Source organism: Staurois parvus, unplaced genomic scaffold (genome assembly GCF_062004578.1).
Source record: "Staurois parvus isolate SC_StPar_1 unplaced genomic scaffold, SC_StPar_1.0 ptg000437l, whole genome shotgun sequence".
In the NCBI taxonomy this organism is placed as follows: Eukaryota; Metazoa; Chordata; class Amphibia; order Anura; family Ranidae; genus Staurois; species Staurois parvus.
Window position 1 is genome coordinate 1,672,084 of NW_028318233.1, and position 26,652 is coordinate 1,698,735.

General features: G+C 43.2%; 1 protein-coding gene across 5 annotated transcripts in view; it reads left to right on the plus strand.

Moving 5' to 3' along the window:
* Positions 1–26,652, plus strand: part of HERC4 (HECT and RLD domain containing E3 ubiquitin protein ligase 4) — a 95,920-nt gene that overhangs the window by 24,008 nt on the left and 45,260 nt on the right. For 3 of the 5 annotated variants that reach the window (XM_089687768.1, XM_089687764.1, XM_089687765.1), the window contains exons 8-14: positions 2,087–2,247; positions 2,320–2,396; positions 6,887–6,949; positions 7,172–7,296; positions 11,927–11,986; positions 14,061–14,172; positions 15,893–16,082. In XM_089687768.1, coding sequence (XP_089543894.1) covers positions 2,087–2,247; positions 2,320–2,396; positions 6,887–6,949; positions 7,172–7,296; positions 11,927–11,986; positions 14,061–14,172; positions 15,893–16,082 — 788 coding nt within the window. The remainder of the gene's footprint in view (positions 1–2,086; positions 2,248–2,319; positions 2,397–6,886; positions 6,950–7,171; positions 7,297–11,926; positions 11,987–14,060; positions 14,173–15,892; positions 16,083–26,652) is intronic. The other 2 variants (XM_089687766.1, XM_089687767.1) reach the window with 1 other exon arrangement.

A 26,652-nucleotide genomic window follows, 5' to 3' on the forward strand; every position in this document is an offset into this window, starting at 1 on the left:
ATACCTAACGCTCCTTTGCAACATACATCCACTTACTGTCTCTCGCCAAGGTAGGCAGGGTACACTCCTCCTCCTGGACACAAGAAACTGTTGCAGCCTTACTCTTCCTAAATATTGTATGCAGCATTTTTCCTCAGCGCAAACAGAACACACTACAGAAAAAAAGTCTGCTTCGGTGGAACTTTAGTGCAAATCCTGGCACAAGACTCTAATTGTTTTGCTTTGTCTTTTAAAGGTTCTTTTGTGGTACAAGCCAAGGAAGCTTAGACTTCTGTAGTGTACATATATGTACTTTTCTAAACCGAAAATGCTGCACATACAACTGCAAGAAAAACCATTAACAGCATGCAAAGTATAACACATGCATACAATATACACATGCCCAAACTATCTATCCTTCTCAACAAATAAACATGGACCATGTATGCAATGCATACGTATACTACTCAGCTACTTAACTTGGGCTTTCCATTCATGGAATTTTCTTCATGGTTCCTTCCTTCAGAGTCCAGCACAAAACATCTATTTCCTCAGAAGTCTTCCAGCACAACTGTTGCTCCTTTGCCTTCAGAACAAGTCTGGCTTTGAGCACATGGCCTGTATCCCTCCCCCCTATTTCCTGCTACCTCATATCCTGTAACCTGAATCCCTGAGCTCATAAACCATTCCTAATGGGTTCATTTGCATATCAATAGGGAAGCCTAGCTTCCAAAAAAACACACATGTAACTAAAATGTTACTCTATATTAGTGCTATAAAAATCAACATAAATAGCCATGGCAACACAACATGATCAGGCAGGAGTCCCCCACTTAATATAATTTATCACAATGTCACGGCAATTGGTATGGCTGGGTTTTTATACTGTACTCAGGGTGCCTCCTGTACATACCTCTGCTCTCTCCCAGTTACTGTACTGACAACTGCACATTAGAAGCATAACTTAGGCAGGATTTAAACATAACCTCTACATTGCAACAATGTCGCCTTAGCATGAGATTGTGTGACCAGCTTTTTCAGGGGTAGTGAAAGGCCTAAACTCTAATATATATTGTAACAGGTTCACTGTAATACCCCCCCCCCTCAGCAGTACAGACTTGCCTTTTGCTTTATTTTCACTTTATTCAGCTGAGAGCAAGTAAAAGAGCTCCATTTTGGGATTGAGTTACCAAGTGCTTTTCAGTTGTCAAGGGGCTGAACAGTGCAAAGGAGGAGTGGAATAAAGATCAGTATGTGCAGCTGGAGCAATAAAGTAAACCCCTTGGATTACCTTGCATGAACAACGTACAGGTTTACTTTAAAGGATACGTTCACCTTTAGAAATTTATGATGGAACACGTAACATGTTTCAGCTCCTACCCCCTCTCTTCCCGATCCCACCCTCCCTGCACCTGCTGTCACTTTTTTAAAAACAGTGCGGTTGTGCAGGGCTTGGCCCACACTTCATCATTCATTTACAGATTCTTGTGACTGAATAAACTACAAGTACTGCAGATGGACTTGTACTTTCAATGGGCTGCAGGGGCACTGACAAGTGCTTTCATAGTCCTCCAGCTTTCAAACAGAACCTGTACAGAGGTACGGGCTTAATGCTGGAGGACATTTTTGCAGGATCCCACGTTGCACCCATGATCTATTGATCGCAGGTGCAATGCTTTCCAGGTTTGTACAGGAAAAAATAATACATGCCCTTTCTTCTGCAAAAATATGTGCATTTATTATTTTTTATTATGAAGTTAGCCTTTAGGTTGGTGATCACCCCCTCACTTGAAACCATCATTTCCGTATAAAGAAAAATTGCACATCTCATTATTAACATACAAGGTGGCATTTATTTGCTCTCAGCATGCAATGTAGTGATCTGCCTGCTTTCTCTTGTGTGGGCTACACAGAGGTAATCCCACTCTAGGAAGAGAAAGTTCTTCCATGCACAGAATGCTCATTCTTTACTACAGCTTTTATTTTAAAATTTATTTTCAGTCTGATTTTATAACTTGGTGTGATAGATGGGTTGCAAAATATTTTATCTTAGGTCTGTTTGCCTTGGGGAGTCCGTTGTAACGTTGTCCTCTTTCCCTCTCCATAGACAACACACCTTAGCTTTTGTTCCTTCTTGCGGGCGCATCTACTCTTTTGGACAAGGTGGCAATGGGCAATTAGGAACTGGGTCTACGTGCAATAGAAAAAGTCCATTCACTGTAAAGGGAAACTGGCTATCCCATAGTGATTACTCCCAGAACCCTCAGGGTAAGTTCTATATTTGGTGTTCATTTTGCTATGTGTTTTCCTTCTGGCTAACTGCCTTGTTTTATGTTTCAGATGTGGACAGATATTACTGCGTGAAGAAGATATATTCTGGTGGAGACCAAAGTTTTGCACATTATTTTCATATAAAGGTATTATAAGAAACCTGATTTTGCTTCCTTGGCTAGTTATTTTATATAAACACATGTAATTTTTTTTATGGCATTTGCTGTGGGCTTTACCTTTGTGTTGCTGCTGCAGTGTTCAGTAGAATGTATCTGTACCCCACATGAGTTTTTTGGGTTAAAACTAAATTTCACTGTAGTAGGCCCTCTAATATAGGCATGTAGGTGAAGCGTCATAGGACATTTCATACACCACACTCTCCTCAAATTGTCGATTTATGACATCCAAGAACTGTCACAGTGAGCTAACTGCTTCATATTGTAAATGTTGGAATACACTTGGTGTTATTAATTTGCTTGTTGCAGTACTATGAAGCACCTCTTGCCTAATGCTATGCACTTTAACGACTTGCCAACCGTGCTTTAACCAAATGGCCGCTACAGCGTGGTTGTCCAGTTCTGGGAGGGTGTCATATGACGTCCTCCCAGAACGCACCTCCCGTGTGCCCCCGGCAATCTCAGTGATCGCTGTGTCCTATAGACACAGCTGATCATGTAATGTGGTAAAAGGCCAATGACAAAGGCCTTTTTACCACGTGATCAGCTGTGTCCAATGGCACAGCAGGTTGCCGGTAAATGCAGTCGCCGGTTATCGGCTGCACTTTCCTCACGCTGTCACAGCGTGAGGAAAGTACTGCCGATAACTGGCAATTGTCAGAGGATGGATCTGCGCCGATCATTAGGGCACTGTGATCAGTGCCCAGAAGTGCCACCCACCTATGCCAGCAGTTCCTAGTAGTGCCACTCATCAGTGCCCAGCAGTGCCGCCTATCAGTTCCCATCATTGTTGCATATTAGTGCCGCCTATCAGTGCAGCCTCATCAACGCACATCAATGAAGGAGAAAAATTACCTGTTTGCAAAATGTTATAATAGAAACAAAGAAAAAAAATTTTTTTTTTTTTAATTTTTTGCTTTTTTTGTTTATAGCGCAAAAAATAAAACACCCAGTGGTGAGTAAATACCACCAAAAGAAAGCTCTATTTGTGTGAAAAAAATTATAAAAATTTCATATGGGTACAGTGTTACATGTGCTAAAAATAGCCTGGGCAAGAAGGGGGTATAAGTGCCCGGTAGGCAAGTGGTAAAACCCCATGTTCCAGCCTGTGCAGTCTGCTGCATCATTACAGCATTCATATGTAGCAAATGTGGGAAATTTGCTGTTCTATTCCATTAACACCTTATTGCCACCTCCCGGTGAGTGGTAATGCTGGAAGGTGGAGGCAGCTACCTGATCACGTGATTGCCTGTCACAGTTGTCACATGATCAGGAGCATTTTCAATCACAAACAGTGATTGGGAGTTGTGTGAGCAGGCTGTAGGTACAGAGGCTTGTAACCCAACGGATGCATATATGTGGCAGCTGGGCTTTAGGCCCACCCTCTATGTCAGCACATGTATACTTTGCACAGTCAGCAAGCGGTTAACATTTACTCTATACTGACTAGTTGCACCAGCATTTGCTGTGACAGAGTTATGGGGTCACTTGTTCTGTTTAAGCACAACTCTGCACTGAGCTACATTGCCAGCCTCATCTCAGAATATCACCCAGACTGCCTTTTTCACTCTAAGACTTCCTGCTGTCTAGCGCCTTCTTTTATTGCCTCCTAGACTTTTTTAGTACTCCGCTCATCCTCTCAAACTCCCTTCCCCAACTTGTACTACTATCTCCTACTCTCTGCCTTTAGGGGATCCCTGAAAACTCTTCAGGGAAGCCCTATCCAAACTTTGTTTAACAATTACACTTTTGCTTTCTCCATCAACTCATCCCATCACAGTTATTACCTTTTGTATAGCTTGTCCTGCCGTGTAGATTATAAGGTCTCACGAGTAAGGCCCTCCTAACCTTTTTGTTTTGAATTCTTTTGTAATTATACTTCATATTGTAAAGTGCTGTGCAAACTGTTGGCTCTATATAAATCTCGTATAGTGGTAATAATAATGTGAAATGCAATAAGCATTGATTTGAAATGTACTGTATATTCTTGCATTGGCTCTGAAACCACATCACCAACTGCATCACTCAAGTGTTCAGAAAATAAATGAGTCAGCTAAAGAGGGTAATACAAAGGGGGAAAAAAAAACCCAAAAAATTATTTATTTATATATATATATATATATATATATATAAATAACCTTATTATTCGCTCCATAAGACACATTCTTTCCCCCAAAAAATGGGGGGAAATGTCTGTGCGTCTTATGGAGCGAATATGAAGCGGCCGGCCTGCTATTTCCCCCATTGCCGCCGCCATGTTAGAATACCGGGCTGGCCGCTCGGCTCTTCTGTGCAGCAAAAACCTGCTCTTTGGTCCTACCTGTTCCTCGGTCCAGCGGTGTCCTCACCGGCCATCTTCTCTCCCTGGCACTGGCATCTTTAGTGTGGGCTCCCAGCTCTGACAGCTTGCGGCTTCACAGCTGGGTGCCCACTGCACATGTGCGAGAAGCGCTGCGCTTTCTGAATGGCCCTGTCGCCTTCTGGGACCTGACTTGTCCCACAAGACTACGGCGAGAGAGGCGATTGCAGCGGAAGTGGGATCGGGTACCTGTCGAATTTGGGTACCCCCCCCCGCTCCCCAAAGGTCCACAGGCTCTGGTCATCTCCTGTAGGACGTCCGCAGTCTCTGGTCATTTCCCGTCCTATGTCTGCAGTCTCTGGTCATCTCCTGTAGTACATCCACAGTCTCTGGTCATTTGCTGTACTATATCTGCAGTCCATTGGTTCAGAATATTTTTTTTTTCTTGTTTTCCTCCTCTAAAACCTAGGTGTGTCTTTTATGGAGCGAAAAATACGACACACACACGGACATTCAAGTTCAACAGACAGTCAAAACGTTCAAACTTTTGAGTTTTAATAATAAAAGAATACGTTTCAAGGAGTGGAAACCATTTATTTTTCGACATACTCTTCTGCTACATTTCTACACTTATCCCAACGTTTAATGCCTGGAAAGCTTGGGCATAGAAAAGTTTTCAGTATGCCTGAACTTTCATAGGACAGCCTGCCTCACTTCGTCATCATTGTGTTCACCATTCCCACAAAAAAATTTGTCTCTTGTGCAATTTCACAAATGGTTATGCGTCAGTTATCCAGGATCAGGTGTTCCACACGCTGAATATTCACAGGAATGACTGCTGTGGTCTGGGAACCACCACAGTCGGGATTGTCACTGATGGACGTACTGCCATCTTTGAAACGTTTTTCCACCATTCTAATGTCTTGCTGTTGCTGGACATCTCATTGTTGTACTGTGCTTGAAATCTTCTGTAAATATCCACCGGTTTTACGCCTTCATTCACAAGAAACTTCATCACCACACGCTGTTCCATGCATGCACTAACACTGTTGTCATCTTGATTAATGGTCTCTGAAGTGGCCAGCGACATGTTCGCCACCTACCAATAATAGGGCTCACTTACCACTTACTACTGAACATAGTAGCACCACACTAGCATCCCTTTTTCCACCTGTAAAATTAAAAGGCCTGGTTTGACTTGTTCGCACAAACGTGTATATGTATTCATACACACTGTATACACTTAACAGAAAAATTCATCTACTTTAGGAAGGTCTCATTCTGTCTTTGTAAGTATCTAATCATATAGGAATTTAGCATTTGAGAGTGTAAGAATTGGTGTGGGTTTCTATTCATCACAATTCTTGTTATCTGGAGAAAAGTTCTATTTTCTATGGGCTATGCTGATAAAAATGGATGTGCAGGGTATCTCAATTTAAAATGGCCTACTGGCAGTTACACTTCTCATGGCACATCCAGAGACCCCTAAGGTTAGCCTGCTGAGTACAGAACTCTGCATGCTAACACTATAACCACAAAGTTACCTAATTATGTATTTTCACTGAGAGAGATCAGAAAGCCACTTATATACATGATATCATAAGGGAACCCGTGATACATATTTATATCTCAAATCCCCATCTTTATTAAAACCTATTCCTAGGTGACGTATTCAAAATGGCCAGCCATAATTTTAACCATTGCACCTACTTGTAAGGGTTAAAAAAAAAAAGCAAGATCATGTGCAGATGTGCTTAACTCCTTTTGCTGCCAATGGCATATGGCATATGTCTGCAGCAGCAGTGAGTTTTACACACAGTCCTGGTTGCTACAGTAGCTTGGAGCATGTATAAATCTGACAAGTTAGTTGATATTAGTAAGGGGCTTTGTGGTCATGTGACCGCAAAGAAAAAAAAAATTATATTGCGATTTGTGCTTCTTTGTATGCAGCACAATGAGGAGAAGCGGGAGTGACAGCAGAAGGGTAAGAGTTATAGTGCCTAAACCTCTACTGTAAACAAGCCAAAGTATCAGTCCAGGGGGGATATTCTGCTTGGCAGGTCTTGGAGGTCGACAGATGCCTGATACAGTGAGTGGAGTGGCTGCCAGTGTTTATCATAGATCTCTGCATATGCTCTTTTGTGTTCATTTCTTTTATCAGTGTGACCTGTATATTACAGACAGCTTCTGTTCATCTCCGCCAGGCATATCTCATCAGGATCTGGTGAGTGGTCTATATACATCTGAGGTGTTGGTATTAAAAATATTTATCTCATTCCATGATTTTTATGAGATGGGGTGAATCATGATTTAAATGATGTAAAATTAATATATTTGTGTGCATCCTTTAGATCTCATATTGCTTGGTCACCCAAGTCTGAGGTCAGTTTGGAAGTGCGTGATTCCGATTTAAGTCACTGCATTAAATGATGTTTCTCATTTCTAGAACTGCCTTCCTCCAGATGACTTCAGAATTTGTAATCATTCCAGACGTATATGGACCATAAATGAAGAGCTCATCCAGAGATGGTTGACTTTTTCATGTGGAAGGCTTCCTCCAGACATAGTAAAGTAAGATTTTTGAACACTGCTTTCTTTAAGTTTCTCCTAAATTCAAGATTTAGTGCTTATTTAAATATGAGGTAACTTTCTATATATCTACAATAGTTTGAAGTTTCCTCTAACCATAATGTATTACCCACAACATGTCTGTTTTTCTTGCAGACAATCCATTATTTAAGCTTGCTATACATGGTTTGTTAAAAAAAAACCAAAAAAACCTAACAGATTCCCCCGGAGTGTTTTTCATTTCCAACTGTTTTTATTGAAAGGTGTTTTTCAAAAGGAGAAGTATAAGCAACATTTTTAAATGGCGGCGTTACAACGCCATATCATACAGCTCCATAAACATGTAAGGACAATAAACATCATAATATATGTGAGAAAAACAAGGCTACCAACCGACACAAGCGAGTCTAACCATATACACAAAAGTGATGACAGCTCTGCACCTGGTTTAATGCAAGATGAATGTTCTCATGGTCATAGCACTTATTCCTCCTATTATAGGTGACTTGGATACATTGCATCACAGAGGTACAACATCAAATAGTTAAACCATTGAGGTAATGCGCAGTGCACTAACAAATGTTAAGTTCCCATTACGTGATGTCGCCTCTGTGAATGAGAGCGGCCTTCCCCCCCTCCCCCCCCCCCCAGAAAAACAGAGATTATCAAGAACGGAGAAAGGAAGGAAAGGAGATAAAGAAAGTGGAAGAGGGAAGAGTAAAAGGTACAAATAGTCGCCAACTCTCCAGATTACCATCTAGGCTGAAAGGGTCAGAGCGTCCCCTGACAAATACTGGATCCAGGGATTCCAGGTTTTTTCAAATTATTTAAGTTTATCATTCAATATAGCAGATATGTACTCATTAATCATGAGTCAAGTCAGTTTGACTTTAACCTATTCCAGAGGTACCACCGCTGACCTCCATGATCTAGCTATTGCAAGTTTCGCAGACCTGGGCCTGTGTGCAAGATCATAAGTTGGGCCCCAATACTTGATAAGAAGAAAAAAAAAAAAAAGCAGTTTGTTTAGTGCACCACAGGGAAGAGTGGGCATGGTTTCCATTGTGCCAGGGATGTTGCTAGGATTGTAAAAAAAAAAAGAAGAAAAACCTTGGGCACCTTTAGACACACCAAGTAGAAGAATAATGTGTCATGCTACATGCGCTGCTACAAACAGTGTGTGTGGTCCCATTGTGTTAATGATGGGAGGGCCTTAAGGGGTATGGTTAAATAAAACAAAAGACTTCTTGTACCAATAAAATATGCTTAGATTGCTGTGCTACAAGTAAACATCTCACAGGCATGTATAGCTCTCAGCACAATCATTTTTTAAAATAAAACTCTTCCATTACATATGATTTTGTGTACACTGAAAATAGACAGAGAACCAACACTTTCTGAACCTACCTCTTTATTAAAATAGTCAGTGACTGCTTAACTATCAGCAGCTGAGACACAGAACACTTTGGTCATATGTACGTAATGTACAATATAGTGTATATAGTGAAGGGGTATGTAATGTACTGGATTGTATAATGGTGTGTGTGCATGTGTATATATAGTGCAGAAGTCTGTAATGCACAATGTATTGTATGTAGTGCAGGAGTGTGTCATGTACAATATAGTGTATACATTGCAGGAGTCTGTAATCTACAATATATTGTATATAGTGCATGAGTCTGCAGTGTACATTATAGTGTATATAGTGCAGGAGTGTGTCATGTACAATACAGTCTATGTAATGCAGGGGTCTTTTACGCTGTCCAGAGATGGTTCAGGTTTTCTTGTCGACCTCCTCCCCCAGGGTCAGTCTGTCTCCCAGTACAATCCACCCCCCCTTCCCAGGTCAGTCTGTGCCCCGGTATAATCCCCTTGACTCAGGTTAGTCTGTCACCAGTATAATCCTTCTCTCCCTAAATCTGTCTGTTCCCCATTATAACCCCCCCCCCCAGATCAGTCTGTCCCCCAGTATAATTCCTTTCTCCAGGTCAATCTGTCCTCCAGTCCCCCGTATTCCAAGTCAATCTGTCCCCCAGTACAACCCCACTGGGTCAGTCAGACTGACAATCCTTGCAGTAGTTTATCTTTTTAGGCTCCATGATAGTTGCACAAATGTATACACTAAAACATTATTATCCCACATAAACATAACTTACAAAATGTCTGTTAATTTCCTACTACAGTGATTCTAAAGACAAAATATTTACTTTTTAAAAATAACAGACATGGTATACTTACCTTCACTATGCAATGGTGTTGCACAGAGCAGCCTAATCCCCCTCTTTTCGGGTCCCCGCTGGTGTTCCTGCCCCCCCCCCCCCCCCCCGCCAAGTGCCCCCATACCAAGCGGCTTGCTATGGAGGCACTTCTGCATGCTAGCTCCCAAGCCCCACTCTCTCCTCAATAGCTGTGATTGACAGCAGCAGGAGCCAATGGTTCCCACTGCTGCCTTTGTCCAATGAGGAGAAAGGGAGCCGCTGCTCTTGTGCACATTGCTGGATTGAGATAGGGCTTAGGTAAGTATTTAAGAGGTGTCTGGGAATGAGCTGTATACATAAGGTTTGTTTACCTTAGTACATAGAATGCATTAAGTTAAAAAAGCTTCTGCCTTTAGAATCACTTAAGGCCTCGCTCACTAGGAATTACTAAAGTGTATGCCCACGAGGGCTTTGTTTATTCGCACGGGGATGCATGTTCTGTGCACCCCAAACCTCCCCCCTCCCCGCAGAGTTTCATTCACGTCAGATGAGACGCAGCAGCTGCACAGACACAGTTGCTGCTCCCAGTCTGACATCTGTATGGGTGCACAGCCTTGAATGCCGACAGTGTGAGTTCAGAGATGTGCACCCACACAAATATCAAATGGTAAGCAGCTGCTGCACAGACATAGCTGTTGCTTTACTATAGGGGGGGGGGGGTGTCAGGTTTTAATTTTATTTACAATGTTTTTTTGTTTGTTTTTTTTATTTTGTGGGGGAGGAGCTTTGATAAAAATGTCAGGGAGATACAGACCCCTGATGTCTTTTTTGAGACCGAAAAAGGGACTGAGGACAGAGTCCTCAGTCTTAATTGTTCACAAATTGAAGCATAGTGGTGATGCACTTCGGGGCATTTCAGGGTGGGGGTTGGATCGCCTTGGTGGGGGAATATATTTGGAGAGTTTGATTCACCTTGAGGCTACCCTGTAGTAGCTGAAGCCGGGGTACAGGACTGGGGGGGATCGTTAAGGAGGGCCCAGTATGGAGGGGAAAGGTAGCGCGGAGGCAGCTGGAGCAGCGGGGGTCTGTTTGCAAAGTTGCTGCTGCAGCGGAGCCACAGGGGATTGGTGCTGCAAGGGGTGCATCTTTATTCAAAGATTTTCTCTCACTTCTTGCTTTGGTGACAAATGTAAAATGTTGGATTTCCCATCACTTTCTGTCCCAATGAAAACATTCACTAATCTAAATAGAGAGAATGAATCTTCCCAGTGGGGAAAAAGCAATAAATATCTGACAGTTGTTTTAACCCTTAGCCACTCTATCCAAAACTAACAAAAAAAAAAAAGGTTTGGGTTTTATCTCATTTGCCAATAGCATCCAGTCATCTTCTGTCTTCAATTTTTTTCTCCCACACAGCTTAAAAATCTAAAACTGCTCTCCAGATGAGACAAAGTTTTTTATTAAAGATTGTGGAGGCGTATCTGTTCACAGATTTATCTGCATTACACAAACGCATGATCTCTTTGTATCTTTTGTTTGTACCTGCACATAAAAGGCTTGTTTCACACTGATCCTTGCTGTGTTTTTACTGCCTTTTTTAACAAGACATATGACTCAAAAACACACCAAAAATGCACCGCAGGTGCTTTTTTATGCATTTTGGCTGCGTTTTCCATTAATTTCAGTGGGGAAGTGTGGTGTTTTTTTTTTGTTTTGTTTTTGTTTGTTTTTTTGTTACTGCACCAAAAATGCAGCAAGTGGGATTTAAACAAACGCACCTGACCCGCAACCGATCAGTTCAAAGAGTTCCATAGGAATACATGATCACGCATTTTTATTCTGCTTTTTTTTTTAACACAAAAGTGGGAAAAATGGATTAGTTTGAAACCAGCCTAAAAGATGACACTATATTGAGACGATAAATAACAAATATATTTTGGCTTAAAATCATGCAATGTAAAAAATCCAAAAAAGGATATATAAAGTGGTAAATAGGTGACACATTTAAGGTCTTTACAGCTTTATTGGTATTGTTACAAATAGTTTGACAAGTCTCCATGTGGATTGTATTTGTATCAGTCCCTAGCATCTTCTCTATGCCCAGCAGATGCAATGTGGGGACAGGGAGTCCCTAGTCCACAGCCCTCCTTTCTCCTGTAAGTGGGACACTAAATCTTTGTGTTTTTAGGCACGCTTAGGGCTCAGCACTTTCAGGTTCAATCAGTGTGGAGCAGATCAGTGAACTGGAGTTAAAATGTTTTCAGTGCAGGCCATCCAAATGTCAGCTAAACAGTCCACAGGCTCCCAGAGCAACAAGGAGAACAGGGCATGTAGAAGTATATTAGTGGCTTCTAATGATACTTTGGCAAGAGGAACCTGAGGCTTTCATGATTTTTGTTTTAATTCAGTTGTTTCTTGGGGTTTTGTTTTGACAGTGAAATTGACAAAGTGTTTTCATCCGCTGCCTGTCTGAATGGAAGCTTTTTATCTACCAGGTAAATGCCATGCATGTTTCTTTTCACCTGTTTAAATATTTTATTTTAAAAGGTCTAATCTGTTCAGTCATTGTAAATATTTCCTATGTTGTATATTAGGAGAAAATGTATGTAATACACTGCATTGTGTTAGTGCTTGAGTTAAAGAATGTTACCCCAACATTTCATATTCCTGATAAGTGTATGGTGTACTCTGGACTTGTGTTAAAACATATCCTGTTCTTCCTTTGTGTTAAATACTTAAGTGATCTTGACAGTCCCTCTGCTTTCCTATTTCAAACTGACTACACTAGGCATGGTGGCACCTCCACATCCATCCCAGCATGGTCAGTCAGTGATCTGGCTGTGCTGGGAGCAAAGCCTGCCTGTCCTCTAATGGCCAAGACCTGTGCTCACACTCCTCCCCTGCACATCCATTCACTGGGAATAACAGTGTATTGGTGTTTTTCCACCCCCACCTCTGAAAGCCCCTCGTACAGCTGAGAACATAATTATGTGATTACGTAAAAGAAAAACCGGTGTTTTATACACAAATGTTTTGCTTTCCATTTCTATTTTACACAGAATGGGTTATTTTACAAGGTAAGGGTTTACAAAAGTTAAGAAATATCTGACATTAGAAATATTAATTTGCAATTCCCTGGCATGGCTACAGGGGCTGGTGAACCAGGAGTTTGGTCTATGTCATGGAATGACTATGCAACAGTATAGTTAATTTTATCCCAGAAATATCCATCAGTTGAAGACTGAAAAAGCTTTCTACTTGTGTTGTCAAAGATGAAGTGCTGGGTTCATCTGCCCCATTGTCATTCTTTACTGGTAGTATATCTGTGATAGGTCCATTTAAATACAGGAGTGTGCAACATTAAAGGAGTACAGCCAAAGCTCTTTTGGCTGTACTTCTCCTGTGGATCACAGGAGTGCAGCTCGTTTTGCACTCTTGTGACCCGTTTTCAGCTGACAGCAGGCAGAGGTCTTTAAAGCCAGGATCGTCCCCAGAGTCTGGAGTGGCACCTGGCTCAGCCTGTCAGCAATCTGTTGAGAGCCTGAGCCAGCTGCTCCCTCCCCTCCACAGTCCAGTGCCCCAGACACCGCTCTCTGCTCACAGCTGTGGTGAGAACTCAGCGGTCATGTGATCGCTGAATTCTCAAACTTAGAGCGGGCGGGGGACACATGCAGCATCAGGCTGATTCTGCATCCACCGAGGTAAGTCTAAAAAACCCCCATACTTCTCTTTTAAGTAACCTTTAGTGCCAAGTCAGAATTCAGCCTATGCACAGTACAGTTCACTGAAATCTGAGTTCTTGCCATTAGTGGTGCACCGAAATGAAAATTCTGGTACTGAAATGGAAAATTCAGGGTGCACTTGGCCGAAAACCAAAAGCGAAATGTCTGCGTATGTGGGGGTGGGGAAACTCAAATTTATTTTTTTAACGAATGTTTTTATTTTTTCTAACTTACCATTTTATGGCTATCACATAGGGGACCAATAGTCCCCTATGTGATAGCATACAAGTGACAGGTCCTCTTTGTAGGGGGGAGGGGGCAGTGTGTGCAGGGAGGGGGAAGGAGAGGAGCAGTGTATACAGACAGGCTCCCTCCCTTGCCGCCGCTAAATGTCATTCTTGGTTTTTAAATGCAATTACTGGCTTTTTTTTTTCTTCACTATAGCTCCAAGAAGGAGCTGTCATTCGCCCCACTGCTAAAGTAAACAAAGGGTTGGGGTCACTGGGCAGTATCTCAGTTGCCCCCCCCCTCTTTTCTCCTTCACTGTATACACTGCTGACCTCCTCTCCTGCCTTTCTCCTCCATTCCCCCCATCTGCAGTACACACAGCCCCCCAAAAACCCCCTGGCCAAATAGTCAGCCCGACCCTCATTGGGGCCGGGTCTCTCATTATTGGTACCTGTATCAGCTCACATTTTCCTTTCGGCAAAATGCTGATGGGGCTAGTTTTGGCAGCCGAAATTTTAGTGCATCCCTACTTGCCATGAGTCCTCGCTGTCCATTGTGTTGCTTGCCTTGTTCTGTTTCAATTGTGGTTCCATGGCTTACATTGTTTTTTCTTTTGCAGCAATAATGACCATTATAGAACTTGTGCAAAATTCTCAGGAATAGATATGAATTCTGCAAGACTTCTTTTTCACAAGCTGCTGGATTCAGCCCAACCACAAACCGTACAACAGGTGAGATTTAGCCAAACATCAATGTGGATTGTGTATTATAAGACAGGCTAAGCTGACAACATTGGAGTGAACCTGTCAAGTCCTCTCAATTGATTCCTAGATTTCCAGGCCATATTTAGCAGCTTTGGCATGTGTTGATTAACTCAACAATACTTCTATAAATAATTTGCATGCCTGCATAAATTTGATACATTTTTTAATTGATATGTAAGGCTTTTTTTTTTTTTTTTTTTGCCACTGTTTTAAAAATTACCCTTACTCTCTCCCCCCCCCCTGCAGGCTGAAGGCAAACATCATGTTCAATGAAGCCTTCAGCCCACATGTGATCACTATGTAATAGCTGAAATACATGATTAGCTTAACACTAAATCTAGTTACTTCAGATGCAAAATGAAAAATGTTGTTTTTTGAAAAGTGTACATGTTGTGCCTTCCATCCACAACCTCACACATTTGTTGAATTCTCAGTTTTAGCAGTGTCTATACTTGATAAGCCCCATTCCCTACACCTGACTACACTCAACATGCAGAATATCATTCTTTCTAATTGTCCCTGTTCACCCACAAAAAGTACACTTTTAAAAAAAAAAAAGTATTCAGGCATTTTTTTTTTTGTCCCTTTAGACCAGGGGTGGGCAAACTTTTTGACTTGAGGGCCGCAATGGGTTCATATATTGGACCCGGGGGCCGGACCAAGAGTAGATGAATGATGTGTATGTGTCATCCATAGTAAGTATGGTAATATTCCCCCATAGTAAGCATAGTAATTCATCCCCCATATAGTAATTCATCCCCCATATAGTAATTCATCCCCCATATAGTAATTCATCCCCCATATAGTAATTCATCCCCCATATAGTAATTCATCCCCCATATAGTAATTCATCCCCCATAGTAATTCATCCCCCATATAGTAATTCATCCCCCATAGTAAGTCATTCCCCATATAGTAATTCATCCCCCATATAGTAATTCATCCCCCATATAGTAATTCATCCCCCCATATAGTAATTCATTCCCCATATTAAGTCCCCAAGTCCCCCGTGTCAATTCACTTACCTTTGCTCCGCGCGTTCCTCTCGCCGTGTTCCCGCGCCGTTCCGGTGTAGCATGAAAATCTGTCTCCTATGAGGATCTGTCCCCCTCGACGTATCTGCGCATGTGCCAGTTTCAGGCATTAGCAGCCGATCGGCGATCTCCGGCACATGCGCAGATACGTCGAGGGGGACAGATCCTCATAGGAGACAGATTTTCATGTTACACCGGTCTTCAGGGCGGACTGTGAGAGGAGCTTAGCTCCGCGGGCCGGATTAAAAGGTCCGCCGGGCCGTATACGGCCCGCGGGCCATAGTTTGCCCATTGCTGCTTTAGACTTTACCAGGAGTTACTGTAAATGTGTGTTTTTGCAAATGATTTTTTGTGCCTGAAAAGCTGCTCTCCTCTCCTTGTCCAGCCCGGGAAACAAATGCCTGACGCTTGATACAAGTGCAAAAATGCCTTTAAACAAGCTTCAAAATAACCAGAAATATGTTCTGCTTTGGTGTGAATGCAAGATAACATTGGAAAGGTTGTCACATATCATGGTACATGCAGATAATGGTTTTATGCAGAGAATCTTGTTTACAGTTTTTGAAATCTGCTAGTCTGTTTTTCACCTCCAATATTATTCATTTTATTAAGCTTCATTTTGCTCTTTTTTTTTTTTTTTTTTCACCATGTAGGTGGCTGCCAGTTTAGAAAAAAATCTTATACCAAAACTAACAAGTTCACCACCTGACATTGAAGCTTTGAGATTGTACCTCACATTGCCAGAGTGTCCACTGATGACAGATCCCAACAACTTTTTCTCTTTAGCAGTGCCATTTGGAACAGCAATTATTAGCCTTGAGAAGGCACCACTGAAAATTCTAGGTGAGTGTCGCACACACTGCCACTTTTAGGGCTCTTTCACACCATGGTGCAGTAAATTTTGCTGCATGCGTTCTGCAAGGGCACAATGAAATCAATTGTTCTCTGTTCACCTCACAACACTAGTATCACATGCAGATTTTTTTCTGCGCAGGAATTTGCAAGGTGTATAAAATTCATTGAAGCGTGCATGAAAACTGATGTAAACTGATGTCTCTGCAAGTGAAATCTGCTCGTCAGCTTCCATCAGTTTTTCTGCACGTATGGTGTGAACAAGGCCTTATAGGTCAAAATAGAAGCTTGTTAGGGGAGGTGGGGGTCCTTGCTGCCTTCTACCTTTCTGTTCAGATAGACAAAATGCTAGTTTACCGACTGTCTTTACCTTTATACTTTCTAAATCACAGACCCAAAATGCAACACGTGACGTCTGAATAAAGTCAGAACTGTATGCCTGAATGTATAATGTCAGTAACTGAGAAGGTATTACTTTTAGAAGGTCAGCATACATGCCAGAGAACAATCATTTCTAGTAGTAGGTTGGCAATGGCAACCTACATATTTCTCTCAGTACAGGTTACCTATGAACTTTCATTTGCTGCCAGTATAAGGATTACATCTGCAGCAGCACCAGCATAAACAGACTGCCTGCTGCTATAGTAGCTGGGAGTTTGTTTACCTTTTTCCCTGTGCTGTCAGCACCTTTGTAGAACTGATTCAGTAATCTGTAAAGCTGCTCTATTACTTTTAAATTCTGTGCAAGATTAGCTCTGATTCTGGGTTCAGCGCTGTCATTTCCTTGGCTGGGGAAGAAGCTGATCTAGCATGGTCTGTGCTTGGACAGCTTTCAGTACAGAAGTAACATATGCGGTCTAATGGACTTAACCACTTGCCTACCGGGCACTTATACCTCCACTGATCATCAGTGCCCTGGTGATCACTGATCATCAGTGCCCTGGTGATCACTGATCATCAGTGCCCTGGTGATCACTGATCATCAGTGCCCTGGTGATCACTGATCATCAGTGCCCTGGTGATCACTGATCATCAGTGCCCTGGTGATCACTGATCATCAGTGCCCTGGTGATCACTGATCATCAGTGCCCTGGTGCTCAGTGCTGATCCGTCCTGCATTTACTAGTGATCTGCTGATGACGTGGTAAAAGGCCGCTGTGAATGGCCTTTTACCACATCACCTGATCACGGAGATCGCCGGGGTGCGCCCCCCCAGGAGGACGCGTTCTGGGAGGATGTCCTCCCCGAACTGAAAAACCGAGCTGTAGCCGTCATTCGGCTATTGTGCGGTTGGCAAGTGATTAAAGAAGAACTGAAGGCAACATTTTCTTTTTAATTTTAGGTAGAATGGAGAAGGATTAGAACACCTGTTTTTTTTTTTTTTTTGGGGTATCTGTATCCCCGTTACATACGATTTGTTAACATGGAAAGTGAAAGTGTAAGCAAAACTGGATTCTTTCTACATACTTACCTGTAAAATCCATCTCTTAGAGTACATCACAGAACACAGAGTAGGCTATTCATGACTATGTGGGTTATATGCCACCTATAGGTGAATGGACACTGGCCGACCAATCAGAGAGGAAGTCCTCCCCTATATAGCCCCTCCTACACAGGAAGTACTTCAGTTTTTGTAGCAAGCAATGAAATTCCAGAAAGAGGGGAGGGACCTTTGTGTCCCGTGATGTACTCCAAGAAATGGATTTTACAGGTAAGTATGTAGAAAAAAAATCCAGTTTTCTTTATCGTACATCACGGGACACAGAGTAGGCTATTCATGACTATGTGGGATGTTCTAAAGCAATAAAGAAATTTGAGGGGAGGGTGACACTATGATAAGCACCGTCTATAATTCCTCAGGACCTACTCAACTGTCCGTAAAACTAAAGGCAGAATCTTCTGCGGCTCTGACATCCACCTGGTAGGGCCTTGTAAATGTGTGAACCAAAGCCCATGTAGAGGCTTTGCAAACCTGAGCCACTGACACCTGATGGCAGATTGACCAAGATATCCCCACACTCCTGGTTGAGTGTGCCTTTACTCAAAAGGGTGGGACCTTACCTTTCAAACCGCAGGCTAGAACAATCAATTGGCAGATCCAATGTGAAATAGTCACCTTGGATGCCGCCTGCCCCTTCCTAGGCCCCTCTGGCAGCACGAACAGAGCATCTGATTTCCTGACCTGTGCTGTCGCCTTCAAGAAAATTCTCACAGCAGCGCGTACCACATCCAAGGTATGCAGAGATCTTTCACTTGCTGACTGAGGCCTAGGAAAGAATGAAGGCAGAACTATGTCCTGACAGATGAAAATTAGAAACCTCCTTTTGGTAATAAAAAGTCTGTTGAAGTTGCAACACCACCTCTTTATCATGATGCAAAACCAGAAATGGTTCTCTGCAAGAAAGAGCTGCCAGCTCTGACACTCTTCTTGCAGAAGTGATTGCCACTAGAAACAAAACCTTACCAGTCCACAGGACCAGTGGAATCTCCAAAACCAAGTTCAGGTCCTAAGGACACAAAGGCAACCTGACAAGAAGAGCAATATGCATTACTCCCTGTAAAAAAAGTGCGAACCAAAGAGTGAGACGCAATGGGTCACTGGAAAAAAACAGCTGCTAAAACCTGGCCCTTAAAGCCAATTTCTTCTCCAGCCCTGTTTGAAGTAACAACAGAATCCTACCAATCACATACTTTCGTGGGTGCCTGACCTCACACAAGGAAATGTAAGCCTTCCAAGTTTTGTAATAAATGTTCCTAGAGACTACCTTTCTAGTACACAACATGATGGGAATGACAAAATCAGATACTCCCCTATCCTTTAGGATCTGGGTTTCAATAGCCATGCTGTCAAATTTAGCAACTGTAAAGCTGGGTGCAATATAGGACCTTGAGACAGCAAGTCTGGCTGGCATGGCAGGGACCACAGACAGTCTACTGCCATCTTCACTATGTCCGCATACCAGGCCCTCCTGGGCCAGGCCAGGGCAATCAGCATCACCAGGAATAGACTCCTCCCAATTCCTGCGTAAGAGACTTGGCAGCAGCTGAATTGGAGGAAAGGCATAAATCGGTGAAAACATGGATCCAAAGAATCACTAAGGCATCTACCGTTTGCTGCGCAAGGGTCCCTTAGCCTGGACACAATGACTGACCTTGTTGTTGAACCTTGATGCCAATAGATGTACGTCTAGGCAACCCCATCGCTGGCAGATTCCCTTGAATGAACACCGCTGACCAACTCAGAACATCTCTCTGCCCTGGTCAGAATGTAATTCACCTCCTCCTGAACCCCTCGACTTCTGGTACCGCCCTTTTGGTTGATGTATGCCACTGCTGTGGCATTGTCGGACTGGATCCTTACAGGCCAACCCTGAAGCCTGGATGTCCAATACTTCAGAGCCAGCCTCACTGCCCGAAGTTCCAGGACATCGATTGGTAGACCCCTTTCCTGTGGAGGCCACATTCCCTGAACTGTGGCCTCCTCCAGGACAGCCTCCCAACCTGAGAGGCTGGCATCAGTGGTCACCAATTTCCACACCACTGGCCAAAAGGATCTCCCTCTCCAAATTGTGAGTCATCAACCACAAATTCAGGCTTTGCAGTACCTCTGGAGACAGGGACATACAGTAATCTAGGACCATCCCCAAATACTCCAGGCTCTTTACTGGCTGCAGGGCCAACTTCTTATAGTTAATCACCCAGCCCTGTTTTTCCAGGATCTGCATCGTAAGGACCATGTCCTGCTTCAGACCTGGCACTGACTGAACTCTGAGCAACAGATCGTCTAGATAACATGTGACGGAAACCCCCCGAGTTTTGAGCAGCCCCAACACTGGAGCAAGAATTTTTGTGAAAACTCTGAGAGCTGTAGCCAGCCCAAACGGTAGTGCTATGAACTGGAATGAATAGTGCACATGTAGGTAATATGTCCTTCATGTCTATGGACACTAAACAATCCCTTTCCTGTAAAGAGGCCACTACTGACTGAACCAATTCCATACGAAAAGACCAGACATTTAGAAACTGTTTCAGCTCCTTGAGGTACAAAATGGGCCTTACATCCCCATTTGGCTTTGGAACTTTGGAAACAGATTTGAATAAAACCCCTGAACACCTTTCATCTGCTGGAACCTCCATGATCACCCCCTGAGACAATAGGCAATTGAGTGCCTGTAACAAAGATTTTCTCTTCTCTGGATTCATCAGTACATTGGATTTTAGAAACCGGGGAGGGAGGAAAAACGAAATTCTAATCTGTACCCCAGAGAAATCGTGGAAATGACCCACTTGTCTTGGATTAGAGCCCTCCAGGCAGCAATAAAATTCAAAAGCTTACAACACCTGATATACCCAGGCAGTCTCCCTCCCAAGTAGTAACCAGGGCTTGACCCCGTTTAGATTCCGAGTTCACACGAGATCAGGTGCGTACAGGGTAATGCGGCTGTAATCCATTGTAGCTCCACCACCAGGAATAGCTGCAATGCCAGACAAACACAGTGGCCCAGATACCCCTGACACCACTGGTTTATCATGAAATGAAAACACCGCCAGATTAACACAGCCAAACCCTCCCCCTTCCCTAGACCTGAGGGCGGTGTACCTGCTTCTCTGCTGGCTACATCTTTTGGGACCCTTTAAGTAAAAAAAAAAAAAAAAGGCTGCAACTATACGGTCACCTAACTATGCAGTCCTTCAGGGATATGTGTCCATAGCCATCTTTTTTCTATAGTTATGCGATCACACAGTAAAGCAAGCATGCAGCTATGCAGGTACATAGGCATGTAAGTATGCAATTTATGCATTTCATGCAAATGTACGTATGCAGTCAATGTTAGTATGCATGTATGGATGCGGCCCAAGCATCAGGTACGGATGCGGCCCAAGCATCAGGTAGGCATGTACGGATGCAGCCCAAGCATCAGGTAGGCATGTACGGATGCAGCCCAAGCATCAGGTACGGATGCATGTACAAATGCAGTTTATTCACTATACAGTTCACAAAACTACGCAGGTATACATGCAATAAAGTAATACAGTTCTGCAACTGTCCTGCTTTCTAGAAGCGTATAGTTTCAAAGAACTGCATCAAAACTAAACGTTCTTGGTTCCATGCTAGGCAAACACATATGTATCAAACACAGCCTGAATGCAGCATTCATGCTGCTTCAGTGCAGCTAAAATGTAAGCTCCTGCAGATCAAATGCAAGCTACTCTAGAGACTCAACTCCTGCAAGTTGTACAAGCCCCTGGGATTATGCAGGCTAATGCAGTGTATAATCATGTCCTGTCTGGTCATTCAACTCCCCCATAGGAAATACTCACACACCATCATCCCAGCCATAGACTGCTCCATTTCTCTGCTACCTCTCTGGAGCCTCACAAACCACCAGCCACATGGTAACACAGGCTAAAATGGCATCTACTTCCTGCCTCTGATGCACCAGTGTAGGCTATAGAGAGCAGGCCCATGACCTCTAGTGGCTGGAGGAGAAAACTGCAGCCCAATACTCCTTCAGAGACACACACAGCATGCCTGGCCAGCCCAACAGCACACTGCCCCCCGTGGCCACTGGGAAAATGACCAAACAGTCAGATTTTTCAAAGGAATACTACAAATGTGAACTTGCCGTTCCCGCCGAAGGACCCTGAATCATAACAGTCCAATTTTCACCCATCACGGCAGGCTTTGTCATGCAGACCTTCAAGGACTTAGTCCCCATAATGTGGGGCCACTGCCTTGGACCTGTACAGCTCCCCGCTGGAAAGCACCTTGGTTAGTATAATACTGCACAGGGTTCCGTTATGCAGGGTCCAGCACCATAAATCTGCATTACAGGCAAAACCCCGAGGATTCTTTTCCTTATCCAGCGAGGCTCGGGTACCATCCATTTTCGCTAACAACTTTCCGAATGGATCCGATTAACGTCCCTGATTCTCTAATGGAGCCATTCTGGACCTTCAGGTATGCTCCTAGAGCTCATGCAACACTTTCAGTGACTATCCACCTTACACACTGGCGAAAAGACTGAAGTAGGTAGGGTTATATTGGGAAGGACTTCCTCTCTGATTGGTCGGCCTTTCTCTATTCACCTATAGGTGGCATATAACCCACATAGTCCTGAATAGCCTGCTCTGTGTCTTGTGATGTACGATAAAGAAATCCCAAATTTTGAATGGTCATCTGAACATGAATAGAGTGAACGTTTTCCATTGGGGACATTTGTTCTGGTGATCCTTTGACTACCAGGGATTTTCCTCACTTCGGAGAGTTTTCATCTTATGTCCTGTTGTGGCTTTGGGACAAGAAGTAAAGGGAAGTCTCCCCAAGGGGACACCAATGGCAAAAAACTGACTAGGGTTTTAATCCTCATCCTCTTACTCTATCCTGCCTGCACTATGCTATCTCATAGGGTAAGAAATCTAGGACCATCATTCACTGTTAACTGGACAATTTTTGGTACTATAGTTTTTTTTGCTGTTTCTTGAGCTTGCACAATTTTAAGACTTGAACTTCTACTATATATTAGGGTTGCACAGTTACAGGTTTTTTTTATCGGCGAGTACAAGTACAATTACTGATATCTTTGCGCTGCAATTTGAGCCCACACAAAATGAATGGGCTCAAATTGCTCTGCAAAGAATCACATGTAATTTGAACATGAATGTGGTGCGATTTCTACCCGAGTCAGATTTGGATTCCGCATGTGATTCGGACATTAATCGCACCGCAAAGGTAATGGTGTTGGGTATCAGAGCAAACCTAATCAATATAATTCTCTCTATCTATATATATATATATATATATATATATATATATATATATATATATATATATATATATATATATATATATATATACAGTCAGGTCCATAAATATTGGGACATCGACACAATTCTAACATTTTTGGCTCTATACACCACCACAATGGATTTGAAATGAAACAAACAAGATGTGCTTTAACTGCAGACTGTCAGCTTTAATTTGAGGGTATTTACATCCAAATCAGGTGAACAGTGTAGGAATTAAAACAGTTTGCATATGTGCCTCCCACTTGTTAAGGAACCAATAGTAATGGGTCAGAATAATAATCATAAATCAAACTTTCACTTTTTAATACTTGGTTGCAATTCCTTAGCAGTCAATTACAGCCTGAAGTCTGGAACGCATAGACATCACCAGACGCTGGGTTTCATCCCTGGGGATGCTCTGCCAGGCCTCTACTGCAACTGTCCTCAGTTCCTGCTTGTTCTTGGGGCATTTTCCCTTCAGTTTTGTCTTCAGCAAGTGAAATGCATGCTCAATCGGATTCAGGTCAGGTGATTGACTTGGCCATTGCATAACATTCCACTTCTTTCCCTTAAAAAACTCTTTGGTTGCTTTTGCAGTATGCTTTGGGTCATTGTTCATCTGCACTGTGAAGCGGCGTCCAATGAGTTGTGAAGCATTTGGCTGAATATGAGCAGATAGTATTGACCGAAACACTTCAGAATTCATCCGGCTGCTTTTGTCAGCAGTCACATCATCAATAAATACAAGAGAACCAGTTCCATTGGCAGTCATACATGCCTACGCCATGACACTACCACCACCATGCTTCACTGATGAGGTGGTATGCTTAGGATCATGAGCAGTTCCTTTCCTTCTCCATACTCTTCTCTTCCCATCACTCTGGTACAAGTTGATCTTGGTCTCATCTGTCCATAGGATGTTGTTCCAGAACTGTGAAGGCTTTTTTAAATGTCGTTTGGCAAACTCTAATCTGGCCTTCCTGTTTTTGAGGCTCACCAATGGTTTCCATCTTGTAGTGAACCCTCTGTATTCACTGTGGTGAAGTCTTCTCTTGATTGTTGACTTTGACACACATACACCTACCTCCTGGAGAGTGTTCTTGATCTGGCCAACTGTTGTGAAGGGTGTTTTCTTCACCAGGGAAAGAATTCTTCGGTCATCCACCACAGTTGTTTTCCGTGGTCTTCTGAGTCTTTTAGTGTTGCTAAGCTCACCGGTGCGTTCCTTCATTTTAAGAATGTTCCAAACAGTTGTTTTGGCCACGCCTAATGTTTTTGCTATCTCTCTGATGGGTTTGTTTTGTTTTTTCAGCCTAATGATGGCTTGCTTCATTGATAGTGACAGCTCTTTGGATCGCACACTTGAAATGAACTCTGGACCATTGTAATTGGGATAATGAGGGAATAACACACACCTGGCCATGGAACAGCTGAGAAGCCAATTGTCCCATTACTTTTGGTCCCTTAACAAGTGGGAGGCACATATGCAAACTGTTGTAATTCCTACACCGTTCACCTGATTTGGATGTAAATACCCTCAAATTAAAGCTGACAGTCTGCAGTTAAAGCACTCTTGTTCGTTTCATTTCAAATCCATTGTGGTGGTGTATAGAGCCAAAAATGTTAGAATTGTGTCGATGTCCCAATATTTATGGACCTGACTGTATAATCATATTTTTCGCTCCATAAGACGCTCCTAGGTTTTAGAGGAGAAAAACAAGAAAAAAATATTCTGAACCAATGGACATCAGACACAGTACAGGAGATGACCAGAGACTGCAGACACAGTATAGATGACCAGAGACTGCGGACAGTACAGGGGATGACCAGAGGCTGCGGATAGTACAGGGGATGACCAGAGACTGCGGACATTACAGGAGATGACCAGAGACTGCAAACAGTACAGGGGATGACCAGAGACTGCGGACAGTACAGGGGATGACCAAGAGACTGCGGACAGTACAGGGGATGACCAAGAGACTGCAGACAGTACAGGGGATGACCAAGAGACTGCGGACAGTACAGGGGATAACCAAGAGACTGCGGACAGTACAGGGGATGACCAAGAGACTGCGGACAGTACAGGGGATGACCAAGAGACTGCGGACAGTACAGGGGATGACCAAGAGATTGCGGACAGTACAGGGGATGACCAAGAGACTGCGGACAGTACAGGGGATGACCAAGAGACTGCGGACAGTACAGGGGATGACCAAGAGACTGCGGACAGTACAGGGGATGACCAAGAGACTGCGGACAGTACAGGGGATGAACAAGAGACTGCGGACAGTACAGGGGATGACCAAGAGACTGCGGACAGTACAGGGGATGACCAAGAGACTGCGGACAGTACAGGGGATGACCAAGAGACTGCAGACCTTTGGGGAGGGAGGGGGAGCGGATACCCACTCCCACTTCCGCAGTGGAGCTGTGTCCGGCTGTGCCGGGTGCCCACTGCGTATGCGCGAGAAGCGCTGTGTTTTGTGAATGGTCTAGCATCTTCTGGGACCTGTCATGTGTCTCAGAAGACACTGGACAATTCTCAAAGTGCAGCGGTTTTTGCGCATGCGCAGTGTGCACCCGTTTGTCACAGTCGGGTGCCCACACTAACAATACCGGCGTGGGAAGACTGCACAGCGCTGGACAGGGGAACAGGTAAGGTCCTGCTGCAGAGAAGAGCTGAGCGCCGGGCCCTGACATTGTGGCGGCGGCGGAAATACCAGACCGGCTGCTCCATATTCGCTCCATAAGACGCACTTTGGGGAAAAAAGTGCATCTTATGGAGCGAAAAATACGGTATATCTAATACAGGACTGAGATTGAGCTCTGCAGTCACTTTTGCACCAGTTGTTTTTTTTTTTTGTTTTTTTTGTTTTTTATTAAGGGTCCCAATCATGTACAGCATCCATTTTGTTTCTTTTGGTCAGTTGTCAATCACGCTTATGCTTATCAGATGACCTTTGCCTAGAAACTGTATATGCCGTCATAACCTTTGATACTGTACCTTGCAAAATGGCAGATACTTTGACAGCTTCAGTCACAGAAACACCAGCTAAGCAGGAACCAAGAATTTGCCCTCTTTGAATCTCAGTAAGCTCTGACTTGACTCTACTACTAGCAGCACACGCAGTGAATGATGACCGTGAGGCTTTCCACCTGTTGGCTAGGTGCCATCACACAGCGGAAGCAAAAGAATGTTACATCTTCGTGTGTGTGTATGTACATACACACACACATTGTTATTTTTATTTTTTTCATGTATTTTATATATTTTTTAACAAATGTTGAGGCTTGACATATTTTGACGTTGCAAATTCATATATTTTACCCCCCAAAAAACTATATTATATTGTATTTGCACTAAAATGAATTTGAGTATATTTTTTTTACCAAAAATATAGGTTTGAGAAACCGTTAATGATATTATTGTGACATACAAAATGCAACTGGCATCATTTTATTCTGTAGGATCTCACGATATGTTTTGGGATTTTGGGTAATTTTTAAGCCTAAAATGGCTTTGGCAGAGAAAGGGTCACTTGTCACCTCGAGTTAAGAGATGAAAAGATGAAATCCAGTCATAAAATGCTCCCACGACCACCCGCCAACTGATATCCTAAGGCCAATATCCCATGAGCGATCTTGACACTGGTATCAAATTGCCATTGTCAGGATTGCTAAAAGATTGCCAGTCTCTTGAGATTGCTTTGTTATAGCACTGCTTGCTACCATTACTGTGAACACCACCGCTAACTGTTCTTTATAACATTCT